General features: G+C 32.8%; 1 protein-coding gene across 1 annotated transcript; it reads right to left on the bottom strand.

The window, feature by feature from the left end:
• Positions 1-360: 360 nt before the first annotated feature.
• Positions 361-9,829, bottom strand: LOC110445338 (hatching enzyme-like). The gene is made up of 11 exons (XM_021489899.1): positions 9,513-9,829; positions 8,414-8,502; positions 7,128-7,303; positions 6,307-6,385; positions 5,456-5,592; positions 4,472-4,723; positions 3,886-4,056; positions 3,204-3,374; positions 2,100-2,263; positions 1,433-1,587; positions 361-555 (listed from the first exon to the last, which is right to left on the bottom strand). Exons 1-11 carry the CDS (start codon positions 9,639-9,641, stop codon positions 459-461), a joined length of 1,620 nt encoding a protein of 539 aa, XP_021345574.1. The 5' UTR covers positions 9,642-9,829; the 3' UTR covers positions 361-458.
• Positions 9,830-13,873: the final 4,044 nt, after the last annotated feature.

The raw sequence follows: 13,873 nt of genomic DNA, 5'->3' as shown, positions 1-13,873 counted from the left end.
TGAAAACGTCGCATGAACGCGACCCTTAAACGGGTATTGCTAGACCTTCCACTCGACACATCGATAAACGGGAATAATGCAAAGATTGGTTTTAGTTTAATAGATTGATTTTAAAAAAAACAACAGAATTCAGTTTTTTCCCTGAAATATCTTAATTAGCAATACTGTCATCTAGTAATTCAGACTTGCCCAACCACTTATCAGTGTTTTATTCCTTTTTACCTTTGTCATCAATAAGTCGACCAACGATCACTTACACTATTTTGGATGATACCTTTTTTAAACAACAATCAAGTCATTGTTAGCTAGTGTGTACCCTAAAATTGAAACGTTGAGCAAAAACACAACAAAAACACGATATTTAAAACAAAGAGTTTACTGAAATAAAAATACGTTAAAAACATATGTGCTAATTTTGAGTAACACACTTTCGACTGTCCGTTATGTAAAAACCATCTCTATATCTCTTCACTTCCGCATGGCCCTCCAACGAAAGCTGGTGCGAAGGCAAATGGCCCCGCAACTTCTTGAGACTCTGTGTCATATCGGAAGTACCTGTTAAAAAGTTAGATGGAATATAGAAGCAAGAACATTTGTCTACCTGATTATTTTAATTTATGTATAGATGGCTTCAAACTTTGTCTAAAATTACATATTTAATAATCAGATATCGCTTCAGCTCTCTTGGTGATGTGACGTCACAAATCTCTAATAAGGTTAATTGTAAGAAGTCATCTGGAAAATCAAAAACCCTCACCACATCACTGATCAATAACGTTTTGGTAGATGATGGCGGAGGTGTGACAGTTTTACCAAGAATTGATCATTGGTGAAAGATATATAGAGATTTCCAAACAAGTGATTGTTGGTGTTCCTGTCTATCTAACTCGGGTTAGTTTTTATTTTATTTTCCGAAGACGCGAGGTTTACCGAGTGTCTTTTAGAATTTGAAAATTCAGATAAGGTGAATTAGATAAACATAATAACCGTCCATCACATGTTTAGTGATCTGCTTCTTTTGCGATGGGGATAATTGCCATGGATCATGACGTCATAATGGAAGATGACATCGAAAGTACTGTTACAGGTAAGTGAAGTCAGAAGACAAATGTGTTACCCACTAACTAGTGGCCTAGTGGGTAACCAAAAAGGTTTACCAACTCCTAGCAGGTCTATCCAATGAGTCGTTAGTTAGGAAACGCATAGGGGTTTGGGAGAGAAAAAAGAAAACCTTATTTATGACATGAACGTTTCAAGAAATATAAAGATATTCTCTAGTTTTAATTCTATAAGAGAATATTATGAAACTCCTTACAATTCCTTTTCTTTTTCGTTTATATTTACGATATAAAACAAATTATCGTATTCTATTTAAATCTAATGAGTTATTCAGCAAATGAAATTTGATATAAAAACAGTAAGTGTCACTTACTCTTGTCCTGCGACGAATATAATTTCGATTGGATCACGTGACAAGGCCATGTCCACAATCGGAGGTATTCCTGGGAAAGCTTCCTGCATTAACGTCATTGAGGACTGTATGATATCCTTGTTGAAAACATCATATTCCCACACGTATCCTTGTCCCTAGGTAGAGAAAACGAAAGTATGATAGACAGATATAATTATATGAGTTTAAGGAATTTATGGTCGTTCCCTTATCATATAAGCTATAAAGTAATTATTGGAATTAAATAAATTATGATTAAAATTGATTCATACCTGGTTGTATTGTTTTTGTGTGTTTTAATGTAAGGAATGCATATATTTAAAATTCATAATATGAATGAATGTAAGGAAAAAATATATTTAAATTTCATGATATGAATGAACTTGTTTTGAAAGAATAAAAGATTTGATAGAATTAAACAATAGTATATCTTTCTGATAAGCATGGACAACTATAACTGTAAGTACATTTACAGAGTACACACGCGCTAGTTTCGAAATGAAACCAGTTCACGAATGCAGCTATAGTTAGGTAAGGAGAAATATATTACTCAAACATTTGTTTTTTCGGTTTTAGTTACAGCCGCGAATTCCAATTTTCAGTGTGCATTAAATAATCTATAGTTCTGAATAAAACTAAATCAGCATACTCGGAATCGTCCAAACAGCAGGACCTCATTCTGGGTAATGGCTACGGCGGCTGTAATTCTCGCTCCTCTAGGTAATCCTCCTAATCCATTCCACGTGTCGGCCACCCGGTCTCTGCGGCCAAGTAACGTTCCATCAGGACGAGAAAACTGTTGTACTCTTCTTCCTTGAGACAACATCAAGTAATATTTTCAAATATTTTGGAGTTTTAGCATTCAATTATGAATGCTAGTGCATTGGATGGACTTACTGTGATTAATTTTCATGCAAACTTTGTTTTATACTGGATACTTAAACATTAAATATATTTTTTATACTGGATACTTAAACATTATATATTTGTTTTATACTGGATACTTAAACATTAGATATTTGTTTTATACTGGATACTTAAACATTCTATATTTGTTTTATACTGGATACTTAAACAGTATATATTTGTTTATACTGGATACTTAAACATTATATATTTGTTTTATACTGGGTACTTAAACATTATATATTTGTTTTATACTGAATGCTTAAACATTATATATTTGTTTTATACATGGTACTTAAACATTATATATTTTTTATACTGGGTACTTTAACATTATATATATTTTTTATACAGGATACTTAAACATTATACATATTTTTTATACAGGATACTTAAACATTATATATTTGTTTATATTGGATACTTAAATATTATATATTTGTTTATACTGGATACTTAAACATTATATATTTTTTATACTGGATACTTAAACATTATATATGTGTTTATACTGGATACTTAAACATTATATATTTGTTTTATACCTAATACTAAAACATTATATATTTGTTTTATACTGGGTACTTAAACATTATATATTTGTTTTATACTGAATGCTTAAACATTATATATTTGTTTTATACATGGTACTTAAACATTATATATTTGTTTTATACTGGATACTTAAACATTATATATTTGTTTTATACTGGATACTTAAACATTATATATTTGTTTTATACTGGATAGTTGGATACGACGTCATCTATATAAGAAAATGACATATTTGCCTGAAAAATACCTTTCAATGAAGTAAAAAAAATAACGGTAGAAATTTAAAACATACTTCTGATGACGTAAGTGGAACCCGGGACCTGGAAAATTGCATCCGGAAATGACATCACACGCTGAAACATATTCGATGCTCGACTTACGACTGCAGATCCAGTTCGTGGGTCATATACTGGGATACGGTATAGGAAAATGCCTCGGATCATCATCAAATCACCGTTGTCATCTGCGTGGGAAAAAAAATCACTGTTATACACTGTATCAATCACATATCAATGTCACTTGAAATTATTAGTTTGTCGTAAAAACCTAATTTCGTCATATTAAGTATAAATTGGTATTCCAGATTGTTAACTTGATTCTAAGTTCCCCGTTTCAGACTAAAAGGTCAACGTTATATGCAATATAGAGATTTATGATGATCTCAATCACTATATAAATTGTATAGCTAACAAATGGTAGACAATTATAACAGATGACAGATTTTTTAGGAATATATAAACATTAATACAAGATGTACTTGACGACTAAATATTATTTCTCCCACTTTCTAGGAATTTGATTCTGCTATAACACGCATTGTTACAACACAGCAGTAACAGGAATGAAATATCTCCTTAAGCGCATGAGGAAAATAGGCTCACGTAATTGAAATGAAGGCGGCTTATATCGCACTATCACTTGGTGATTTTACTTACTTATAAAGATAGCAAGATACTTTACTCAGAAGTAAATACCTTCAAAAGCTGCTCCGAAAGTCCTCCGGCATTGAAATGGGACGGTTGTTGGTACTGTTGGACGTGGTCTAAGGGTTGTAGGTCGACGGGTTGGCCGGGTAGTGGCGCGAGTAGTAGGACGGGTGGTAGGGATAGTCGGTGCTCGAGTTGTCCGGGGAGTAGGGGGGCCTCCTTAAAGGTAAATTCAAAGTAAACATATTGTTTAGTTTTTCTATTGTCTTATTTCTATTTATGTAACAAACGTCTGATCAAATAACGAATGCTGTAATATGGGTGATGTTATACATGTTTTAGTTAGGCTTTAAAAGTATAAAGGAATCTGGTTTGCAATTGAAATTTTTCCTTTTCCTTTTTTATTATTTGTTTTGTAATATTTAACAATTCAGTCCATAACAATTTGCTATTGAATAAAAAGCGACACAAAGTCATAATCATGACACATGTATGCAATGGAATCAATCAAACCCATCATTACACTTGCTACAATTGTATACCATCAATGCTTTCGAATGTATGATGTACAAAGGGTGCTTTTTACAGCAAAGAATGTTTCCTTTTCCCCCCGAGGTTTTACAGATTGACTTACCATATATACTCCGGATTCCTCGGATGTCGTCCGTGTTTAGTTTGAAGTCTGGAATGTAACCTAGATAGGTCGGGAACATGAGAGCGTCACGAACATTGGAGTGGTCCAGACCGAGAGCGTGGCCAAACTCGTGAGCTGCCACGATAAACAGGTCTATTCCGCTCCTTGTTGTCGAGTTTGTTGTCCATTGTTCCCGATCGTCAAAGTGAGTGGTACCTAATTCAGGGAAAAAGGCATGTGCAAGTACTCCACCTGAAATAATAATTAACAGAAAATTTAGATCTCCACATAGTTTAATCAAACCTTTAGCAATCAAACGCTCTACTCCAAAAGACGGTAAATTGTAAAACCGTTATGTATAATTTTTATATGGTGCATATGCATCAATATGGTTCTCGTCCATCATTTCCTTTGCATAATTTCACAAAGAGTCTTAATTATGATAATGTTTATATGAGAACTGAAGAACTTATCAGGAAAGAAATTGCCTTTTCTTTATATGTGTATATATAAGGACATTATAGTCTGAAGAATATGCTGGACAAGATGAAAGTACTAAAGATTCGTTGTTGAGATTTTATTTTTTGAATATATATAACAAAAACATAAATCTGTCAGATTTATGTTTTTATTCTATATTTTCCTTCGCAAGGACTTGTTTATTTATTATCTACTATTTATGTGTGTGTGTGTGTGTGTGTGTGTATATCATGTATATCACATATTTCGCTCCATGTCTATAACCCAGTGTATTTTTACATTAAGTATGCTCCACATAGGAATGTTTTTTTTCTCTATATATAAATATGTATATTACAGACACATTTCCGTATAAAAATGTCAGATTCTGTAACCCAGTGTATTTTTACATTTAATATTGTTACTTGGTACTGATGCATGAAAGACAATTTATAAATCCGGATATTTTATCCAGCTACGGATCGGAATTTGAACACATCTACAGGATGAGCAGTCAGTACTTACTTGGGCCATCAAACGGACTGCCATCGCCATGCGCACCTACATTGAAGTCAATTTCAATGTCGGGATTACTGTTGACTTCCCTAAATGTTAATGGTGTTTCTGCTGCCCATAGAGCAAATGCTCTCCGTATCTCCGACCTGTTTGCAGTACGGTCAAAGATAAAAGGCAAGTTTAGACTGGTGGAAATCAAACAACAAGCCATGATATGTAAGATAACATTGTTTTAGAAATCAAACCAAACTTAGCGACAATTAACATATATCTATAAATGCAGTTGTTATATTTCAAATGTAAATATTCATTTTATAAGCATTTTGTTCTTGACGATCAGGAGTAGATTAAGACTGAAGTTATAGTTTCTAGTAGTATTGCTATAGGTAGTATATACTGCTTAGTTAATAAATCAGTACTGAAGGCTATATATTTGTATGTAAAAAAAGACTAGATTTCGTTGCCTTCGTTACAAACATTTGAATGATTATACATTTCTGTGTTTTGGAAGTTATCCTCACAGTAATTTTAGATTGCCTTCACTTGTATATCAATGTGGATCAACCGAATCTGTCACTTTCTATAGGTTCTAGATATAAGTTAGTCATAAACTCTCGAATATGTATTATTATTGAAAGTTAAGTGATGCTAATTTGTTATCAAACAACGATTGAAATAAATCTTACGCACCTGCTACAAGTTAGTTTAGTTGTTAGAGATAGTACGTTCACTGTCATATAAGGATGGTTTCTCCAGCATTTATAACCTTTTTCTGATTTGCTATGCCGGTATGGTTATAATATATATTTGAATTAATAAAATATTAACAAAGACTATTTCGGATATAGACGTTGAATTACCTGACGACGGACGACGGAATGCGTGCCCGGGTAGATCCTAACAGCTGCCATGTTAGGTCCGTCCTTCTCCAACCTCTTCCTACAATACAGTTACATTCAATTTGGTTCCATATTGCTTTAATTCTTTTACATGTACATCATGATGAAGGGTTTTTGACTACAATTGTGAAATACAGGATATTGGGTTCAACAGAGGTTGCTTGTTTTAAGTTAATTTGAATTATGTGAACAGAATTCATAAAGTATAATTAAAAACCCATCACATATAATGTAATTTCAAAGTAAATACTGTTATCGAATACACACTTAAACTTATGAAACTCTCTGCTCGCAAACATCCGGGCGAACAAGAGTGATTTATATAAGTTGAAATAATTTGTTTTTTACTTGTTGTAAAATGTATAAAAGGTTTATATATAAATTTTTGAAATATCAAATTTTACTGCCTTGTTTTCTAAATGAATTAAGCTAAGAATATGGCATATACGTGTTATTTTAAGTGTTTGTTTTATGCATCCTAAAAATTACTCTTTTCTATTCTAAAAACAACAAAAAAGACGAAGTTTTATATCATTAAAAATGTGAAAATATTTAAATAATTATATTTTTCAATTACATATCCATTTAAAAAATAAGAAATAACATGAAAACCCGATATCCGCCCCTCCACCCTCCATCCCCACCCCAACAACCACTCATAAAGAAAGAAAAAACAGCATAACCGTAATATTGTGAACGGAACATTACAAAATTCCCTTTTATTGTAAGAAGTAATCCTTGTATAAGTATAATGCCTATACATGATAAATGTTAATACTAACGTGCGTTGAAGTTAACAGGTGTGTAGCGAGCAAATCGTTTAACCCGATCCTGAGTGGTCTGGTTCATCCAAATGGCAAACACGTCGTTACAACCGCATCGCGGTTTGTTCATCTCAGATTGTGTATCTGGATTCACGGATCCGGTGATGGGCAGTCGAAGATAATTTTGGTAAATTCTGCAATTATTGAAAGAGAATACCAGTATAATAACAGCATCAAACATGAAATTACATCAAATCAAATATTATTTGATACCAAGTTGGTAATTTTTTTCCGACCGTGTCAGATATCAAAAGTGCTATCTGCCACAGTGTAGTATATCACCTCTTGTATTGACCAATCACGACGGTCCTTTCTATTAACTTCATTCAAAGCCGCAGATTACCTGTTCAACTACAGAAGCTTTGCAATCTAGACATCGGCCTGTGTTTAGCTTCATAAGTGTAAAGCAAATTGTTAGCGAATGCTATCAAATAGTAGGTGAAAATGGGGTTGTTTTGGATGCAGCATTATAAATGACATGCGGTTTCGTTGTTACGCGTAACATACTAAACTGGCACAGAAAATTTCTAATGGCGTTTCTAATCCGATTACATTTTTAATTCAACATATTTGTCATTGTGGGGAATTTCAAAATGAATACGAAGGAATTTTAATGATTTTCCTTTCAAATACCATACTTTTTAACTTTTAAGGCAGATTATACTGGTATTTTTACTCGTGCTAACCAAGCACTCGTGATAAATGTCGGTATTCTGGCATATTTGTAAAAGCAAAGTTAATTCAATGGGACACCACTGAATAACCTCCATTTTCATGAATTGTTCATATATATGTTTAAGAAGATATTCATATAATATGCCAGTCTGTAATTATTATACAAGGAAGTTTTCTTCAAAATTCGAGCAATGCATGACAAGATGTTTTGCATGTTTTTGATAGGGAGAATCCATTCAGAATCCTGGGATATACTTTTCTCACATTATGATATCATCATGGAAAGATATTGCCTCTTCTGGTACTATTAAATAAATGATCTTAGCATGATCTAGTACAGGACAAATTTACTTCAGAATATGAGGAATTGGATAATTGTGTTTAGTCATTAACCTAAGTCTACATGTACGAGAAATTGTCCTAGTAAAAGCAATGAAGACGGGAGAGGCTGGTGATTTAATTAATGTCATAGGATAAACATAACCGAACAATATCAAGGGGGTTTGGATTGGCCTGGGTAATTGACGAATCAATAGATTATTTAAAGATAAATTACAAACGACACTTACTTAAATGCCTCTGTCAACTCCTCGGAATTCGGGGCGACATTGCTGGTGTAGTAATGGTCCCGTAAATACCCATACCGGCGAAGATATTCCTGAATTGATATAAATGGAGGCGTCACATCGCGTTATGATTGACTATAACAGAGTTTGATTCTGCGTATTTTTTTTTATTAAGAACTTAATTACGATACACGTATAACACACAAACGTGTCGTCTATTATTGAGACATTATGGATAGTGAAGCCTGACGTCCCAATGCTTTGGCTATTTCGTAAATAACTAGCACGTTAATTTATGCTAAGCAGCTTCAATGAATTATAGGATAGACTAACTAATGCAATACATATCTTGATACTTTCGATAAAACAACACTTATCAATATCTAGCTTTAAAGTGATAATATGCATATTTATGTTGTCTTTAAAAATAATAGATTTCAAGACATCCGTTTCACAGCTTGCTCGATTCGGTTGTAATGGAATAGCACAAAATACCTTTCTATGTATTCATTTACATGACGAATGTTTCCCAAGTGAACATAATAGCAACATATCTTATGAAACACATATAAACGCATTGTATATTTTTAAGGAATAGACGACAGGAAAACGCCACGAGAACTGAGCGTAGCTCTTTGCAATGGTTAGACCAAGTTTTCAATGTGTATTTCACCACTCACTAACTTGTCTGTACTCTTTTCAACTGCATATTACACAAACAAATATAGCGTTATTAGTTTTAACTAATTTGACAGATTTAGTGAGATCTTAATTAAATAAATGAGGCATCTAAAATGCATATATATAATGTATATACTCCTTGATAATTTATACATACGTATCATTACCTCATTAACACACGACACGTTAGAATTCTGAGAATATAAACAGCCACATGCTGTACTCATTATACCACACCTAGAGAGTGACAGTTCTTGGTATCTAAGCAGCCGAACTTTATCCTCATTATAACTCTTCACTAAACGTAAATGTTAGTGTTGTTACATACATATATATATATATATACAAATGTTTACCTCTTTATATACCTTTTCAAATATTGAAAACAACTATTGTAATTTATTTGAAAGATAATACTTACCACCGGAGGAACGTCGATGACATTTGTCTGTCTCTTCTCTCTGTTTGTATTTAATGAGTGACAACTTACTAACGATACAATCACACTAGCAATGACAAACACACTGACAAGCCTTAATTCTAGCCACATTTCTACCACAGAGAAAAACACACTTTCTACTTTCTAGTTATACTAATGTATATATGTTGAGTCTAAAATTCAGTTCTGATCGGTTGCTGGTGCACGTCTTTCAGACTACTTCATAGGCTTTTGTCTTTTATATCCCCGGCTAAGATATGTCCGGATTATAAATACAGCTTCATCATCGTACGCGAAAGTTGTGAGTAAGCGGCTATTGAAGTATAAAAGGAAGGCGACTCTTGAGGTTAAACTTACAAGCGTACCCTACACGTACATATATGGGCATTGATAAACAAAGAGACTAAAGTGTGGCGGTAATTTCTTAAGGATTGTAGTTTAATATACGTATTACGTCAATCAAATTTTACATTATTATTAATAGCAGATGAGCTGGTGACGTCATAATGCTGCTTCAATTTGTGTTCGAATATCTAAAATCGAATTAATAGAAATTTGTCTTTTTATCCCAGTTGGATTTGTTTATGCATAATGATATTCTGAGCAAGTTGCATTGACGTTTTTTAATTAGAAGATAATTAAGATACTTTCTAGATCGTATTTCTTCCGATTGCTTACTTATATCTTTCCAACTAACATATTTTTTTGTCAAACCAGTCATTTTGTTAGTTTGTTTTCATAATAAAAACATTCTACATTTCCTACGTTGTGAGTGGTTTTTTTTAAAGTTATACAAACATTACTCTTCATACCTGATTTGTTTGTTTTAATGATAGATAAGTCACAGCTTGTTTATCTTATTAATACCTCTAAGGAAATTAAATACCTTGATTATAGCACTTTGAGGCTACATGTTCCTTTGATTTACATGGGTATGATCAGAAGAGACACACGTCCTCAAATAACCTTGATCGTCGCTCGGGCAAACAAAAAATAACTCTTAACGCAGTCTTTCTTGCAGAAATAATTCAATATAAATAGAACAATAAACGTCATTGATGACGAGGAAAAAAAAGTGGACTAAAGGTGAGCAGGACCCTATGATGTACAGAATCAAAATGAGGATTTGGGTAATCCCAATGCCAACGCTAACCAGCTGCTCTGGTAAGGGAACTGTTTCCTGTTAAAACGTGGTTCCCATTCTTTGTTCTTCTATCAGAGTCAGATTATCATGCTGGTCGAAAACAGTTTTAATTGCAAAGGAAACAAATTCATGAAGTCACAAAGTTTGGAAATATGCTCAAGAAGATGGTTTAAACATTCTTCGGTGTAAAAGTACAAAACTCTGGCTCAGTAGCTTATCGAAATTAAAGATGCTCCTCTATCCAGGCTATCATGATTCTTAGAACATATACTACAGTAGGTAAAAAGCTGTAACATATAAATTAAATAATCTATTGGAAGAAGGTATATTGCTGTCAATGTTTGGAAACTGAACGAAGTATGCTGTCTCTAAAATCATTTTATGCTGGTGTTGTTAATGTCTAGTGGATGGTTATAATGGATTTGTGTCGCCTTAAACTTTTACTGTTATATATATATATATATATATATATATATATTGTATATCAGAAAAAAAATCAATGTCCCTGTGATAGCTAAATATAAAAAAAATGAAAAGGGTTTCTGCGACTTCCCTAGCGTTTTCTCTTCTTTAGAGGTTCATCAGGGGAACTGTTTCCATGATGAACCTCTAAAGAGAAGAAAGCATTAGGGAAGTGGAAGAAACTCTTGCCTTTTATATATATATGTAATGTATTATTAGTAGTATTATTAATATATGTATATATAATCAAAAGCGTCCCGTTTCGCGAAAATCCCGAATATATAAGTCTTACGCAATATAAGTAGGGTCATTGTAAAGGTCATTGTATATCACAATAAGTTATTCATTATAAACCACAGCCGATCCTCTCCCTTCAGTTTAACCTCTCTTACTTCCGTCGTCACGCTTGACCGTTGTAAGTAGTCTGATGCATAGCACGTCATCCCGTTCTCGAATTTAATATTTCTGATATCTCGTTCCAGAAGGATCAGCCACTGACTAACGAACTATAGGCTGTGTAGTGTGATAGACACAGAGTTAAGTACATGTATATAAGCAGCGCTGTTAGAATAAACATAAAATAGTGAGGTGTCAATGAAAAAAGCGATTGACTAGACAAGGTTTTCCGGAGTTGGGCGAGTCATAAAATACAAATAAGTGAGACGTCAGTGAGGATAGATTTGTACTAGATGGGATTGAGCTTCTAGGATAACACACCATGAATCATTCAGCTTCCTCTTCACCCATCACAATACTGTAATCGAACTTCTTAGGTTCCTAGTTTTTATAAGATGATGCATTGACCCATCCTGTTTTTACAAAATACGTAAGTGCGTCTCCTAGAAAGAGAATGAATGGCATGGTATGTGAAATTTGTGAATATCATCTGGTAACAAATATCAATATTAGCAATATACACAAACTCTCGCCAATCTTAAATATCAACTTTCATACAAATAAAACGGATTATATATTTTCTTAGACATAATTCACTTATAATATATATTAGATATTTCTAAGCCATACTATGATTTTTTCAGAAACTATAAGTACTATTAAATGGCTTATAGTGTTTTTATTCATCAAATACTGATCATTTAATGCCAGGTATTTAGCACATGTTACGCCGGGCTAATGCATTAGGTGTTTTCGTCGCCTGGATGGTACATTTGAATCTTGAGCACGGATAATATATCGATTTCTTCTTCTACTTTAGTAAGACAGGCATCAATATCATTGACATTGTGTCTCGCAAAAACGTAATGAACATTTTACATCATCTCTGCTGTCGTTAGTAACTGATTAATGATATTAACGCCTTACTGTTTATTATTGATACAAATAAAACCCATCAACTACTTCGCCTAGTGAGCTTTCACTAACACGAATTAGTAAACGCGTTCACTAGAGTAAGGACGTCACGATGCGAAACTGTCGCAGGGGAGGTCAACTTATTCTATAATCAAAGAATGGTTTGCAATATATGGATTATGTTTTAGCAATTTTAATATTTATATGTTATCAACATTTTTGATAAATCAAGCATGTTCACTCAGTTGTAATCTTGCAAAAAATGTAGAAAATAATTTCTCTGTTTGACAAATACTCAAAATAACACCACAGAGTTTCTATGCGTGTGTAATGAAACACAATTGAAAAAAAAAATTAGTCATTTTACTTGGAAAAGTATATATATAGTGACACATGTTAGTATTTTATTGGAAAATGGCAATCTATTAACAATTAAATCCACCATTTCCGTTCCTGTCATATTCTGTAGGATGTTGTCTAACTGATTTGCTTTGTCAACAGTGACAAAATAAAAATAATAAGTACGTACAATCAAATATGCGGTATTAAAATAATTCAGATAGCCAGCTGATTTGGAAAAACATACAATATACATCGTATAAATTAAAGTCATAATACAACATTGTGTCGTGGGGCATAAAGAGGTTTGAATAAGCAAGACTCGCTATACACTTGTTCGGTTACACGCTACATTTTAAGAAACTTGTAAGTTACTGTATATATACCATCCGATATAAACTATTTCAAACATAACAAGAGTTACAATAGTGTATTAAATAGTAATTTTTAGCAAAATTAGTGATCCTGATGCATTTCCTTTACATTATAAAGACCAGCAAATGAAAATGAAATCTTTTTAAATTAATCATGGTATATATTTTCGACTGCTACATAAGAAACAAAAATCAAAATAAATATAATCCTATCATTTAGATAGTATCATTGACAAAATGTGTATTAAATAGTAATTTTTAGTACATTAGTGATCCTGATGCATTTTCTTTACATTATAAGGACCTGGACAAAAGGAAATGAAAGCTTTTAAAATTAATCATGGTATACGATTTCGACCGCTTCATAAGAAACAAGAATCGAAATAAATATAATCATATCATTTAGATAGTTTCTTTGACAAAATGGAACGGAATTATTCTCCTAGAACAGATTTCTATTTTCTCCTTCTTTTTTTCTCACTTTGCGCATCACAGAACGCATTGTTACAAGTGCTTAATGCTACGTCAGTGTCCATGTAAATCTGTCTAAAAGGAGCTCACAAGAAGGATTTTTAATAGTGTATTGTATGATTGATTGACTAACATTCTACCCACCCAATCTCTGTTCACCATAGTTCATGCAATAAACATATCAGATTTGGTTACTCCTATAACAATCGACATGCATCGGCAATTTTGATTAATAAAATAAA

This window comes from Mizuhopecten yessoensis, unplaced genomic scaffold (assembly GCF_002113885.1).
Source record: "Mizuhopecten yessoensis strain PY_sf001 unplaced genomic scaffold, ASM211388v2 scaffold245, whole genome shotgun sequence".
NCBI lineage: Eukaryota > Metazoa > Mollusca > Bivalvia > Pectinida > Pectinidae > Mizuhopecten > Mizuhopecten yessoensis.
The sequence above is the reverse complement of the archived record's forward strand: the minus strand, read 5'-3'. Positions and strand labels throughout refer to the sequence as shown.

What these genes read in the sequence shown, in the direction of transcription:
- LOC110445338 (XM_021489899.1), bottom strand. Translation starts at nt 9,641, where the DNA reads ATGTGGCTAGAATTAAGGCTTGTCAGTGTGTTTGTCATTGCTAGTGTG. An exon ending in AGGAATCCGGAGTATATATG is followed by an intron (nt 4,057 to 4,471) that starts GTAAGTCAATCT and finishes TTTACCTTTAAG; the next exon opens with GAGGCCCCCCTACTCCCCGG. An exon ending in TTTCGGAGCAGCTTTTGAAG is followed by an intron (nt 3,375 to 3,885) that starts GTATTTACTTCT and finishes TTTCCCACGCAG; the next exon opens with ATGACAACGGTGATTTGATG.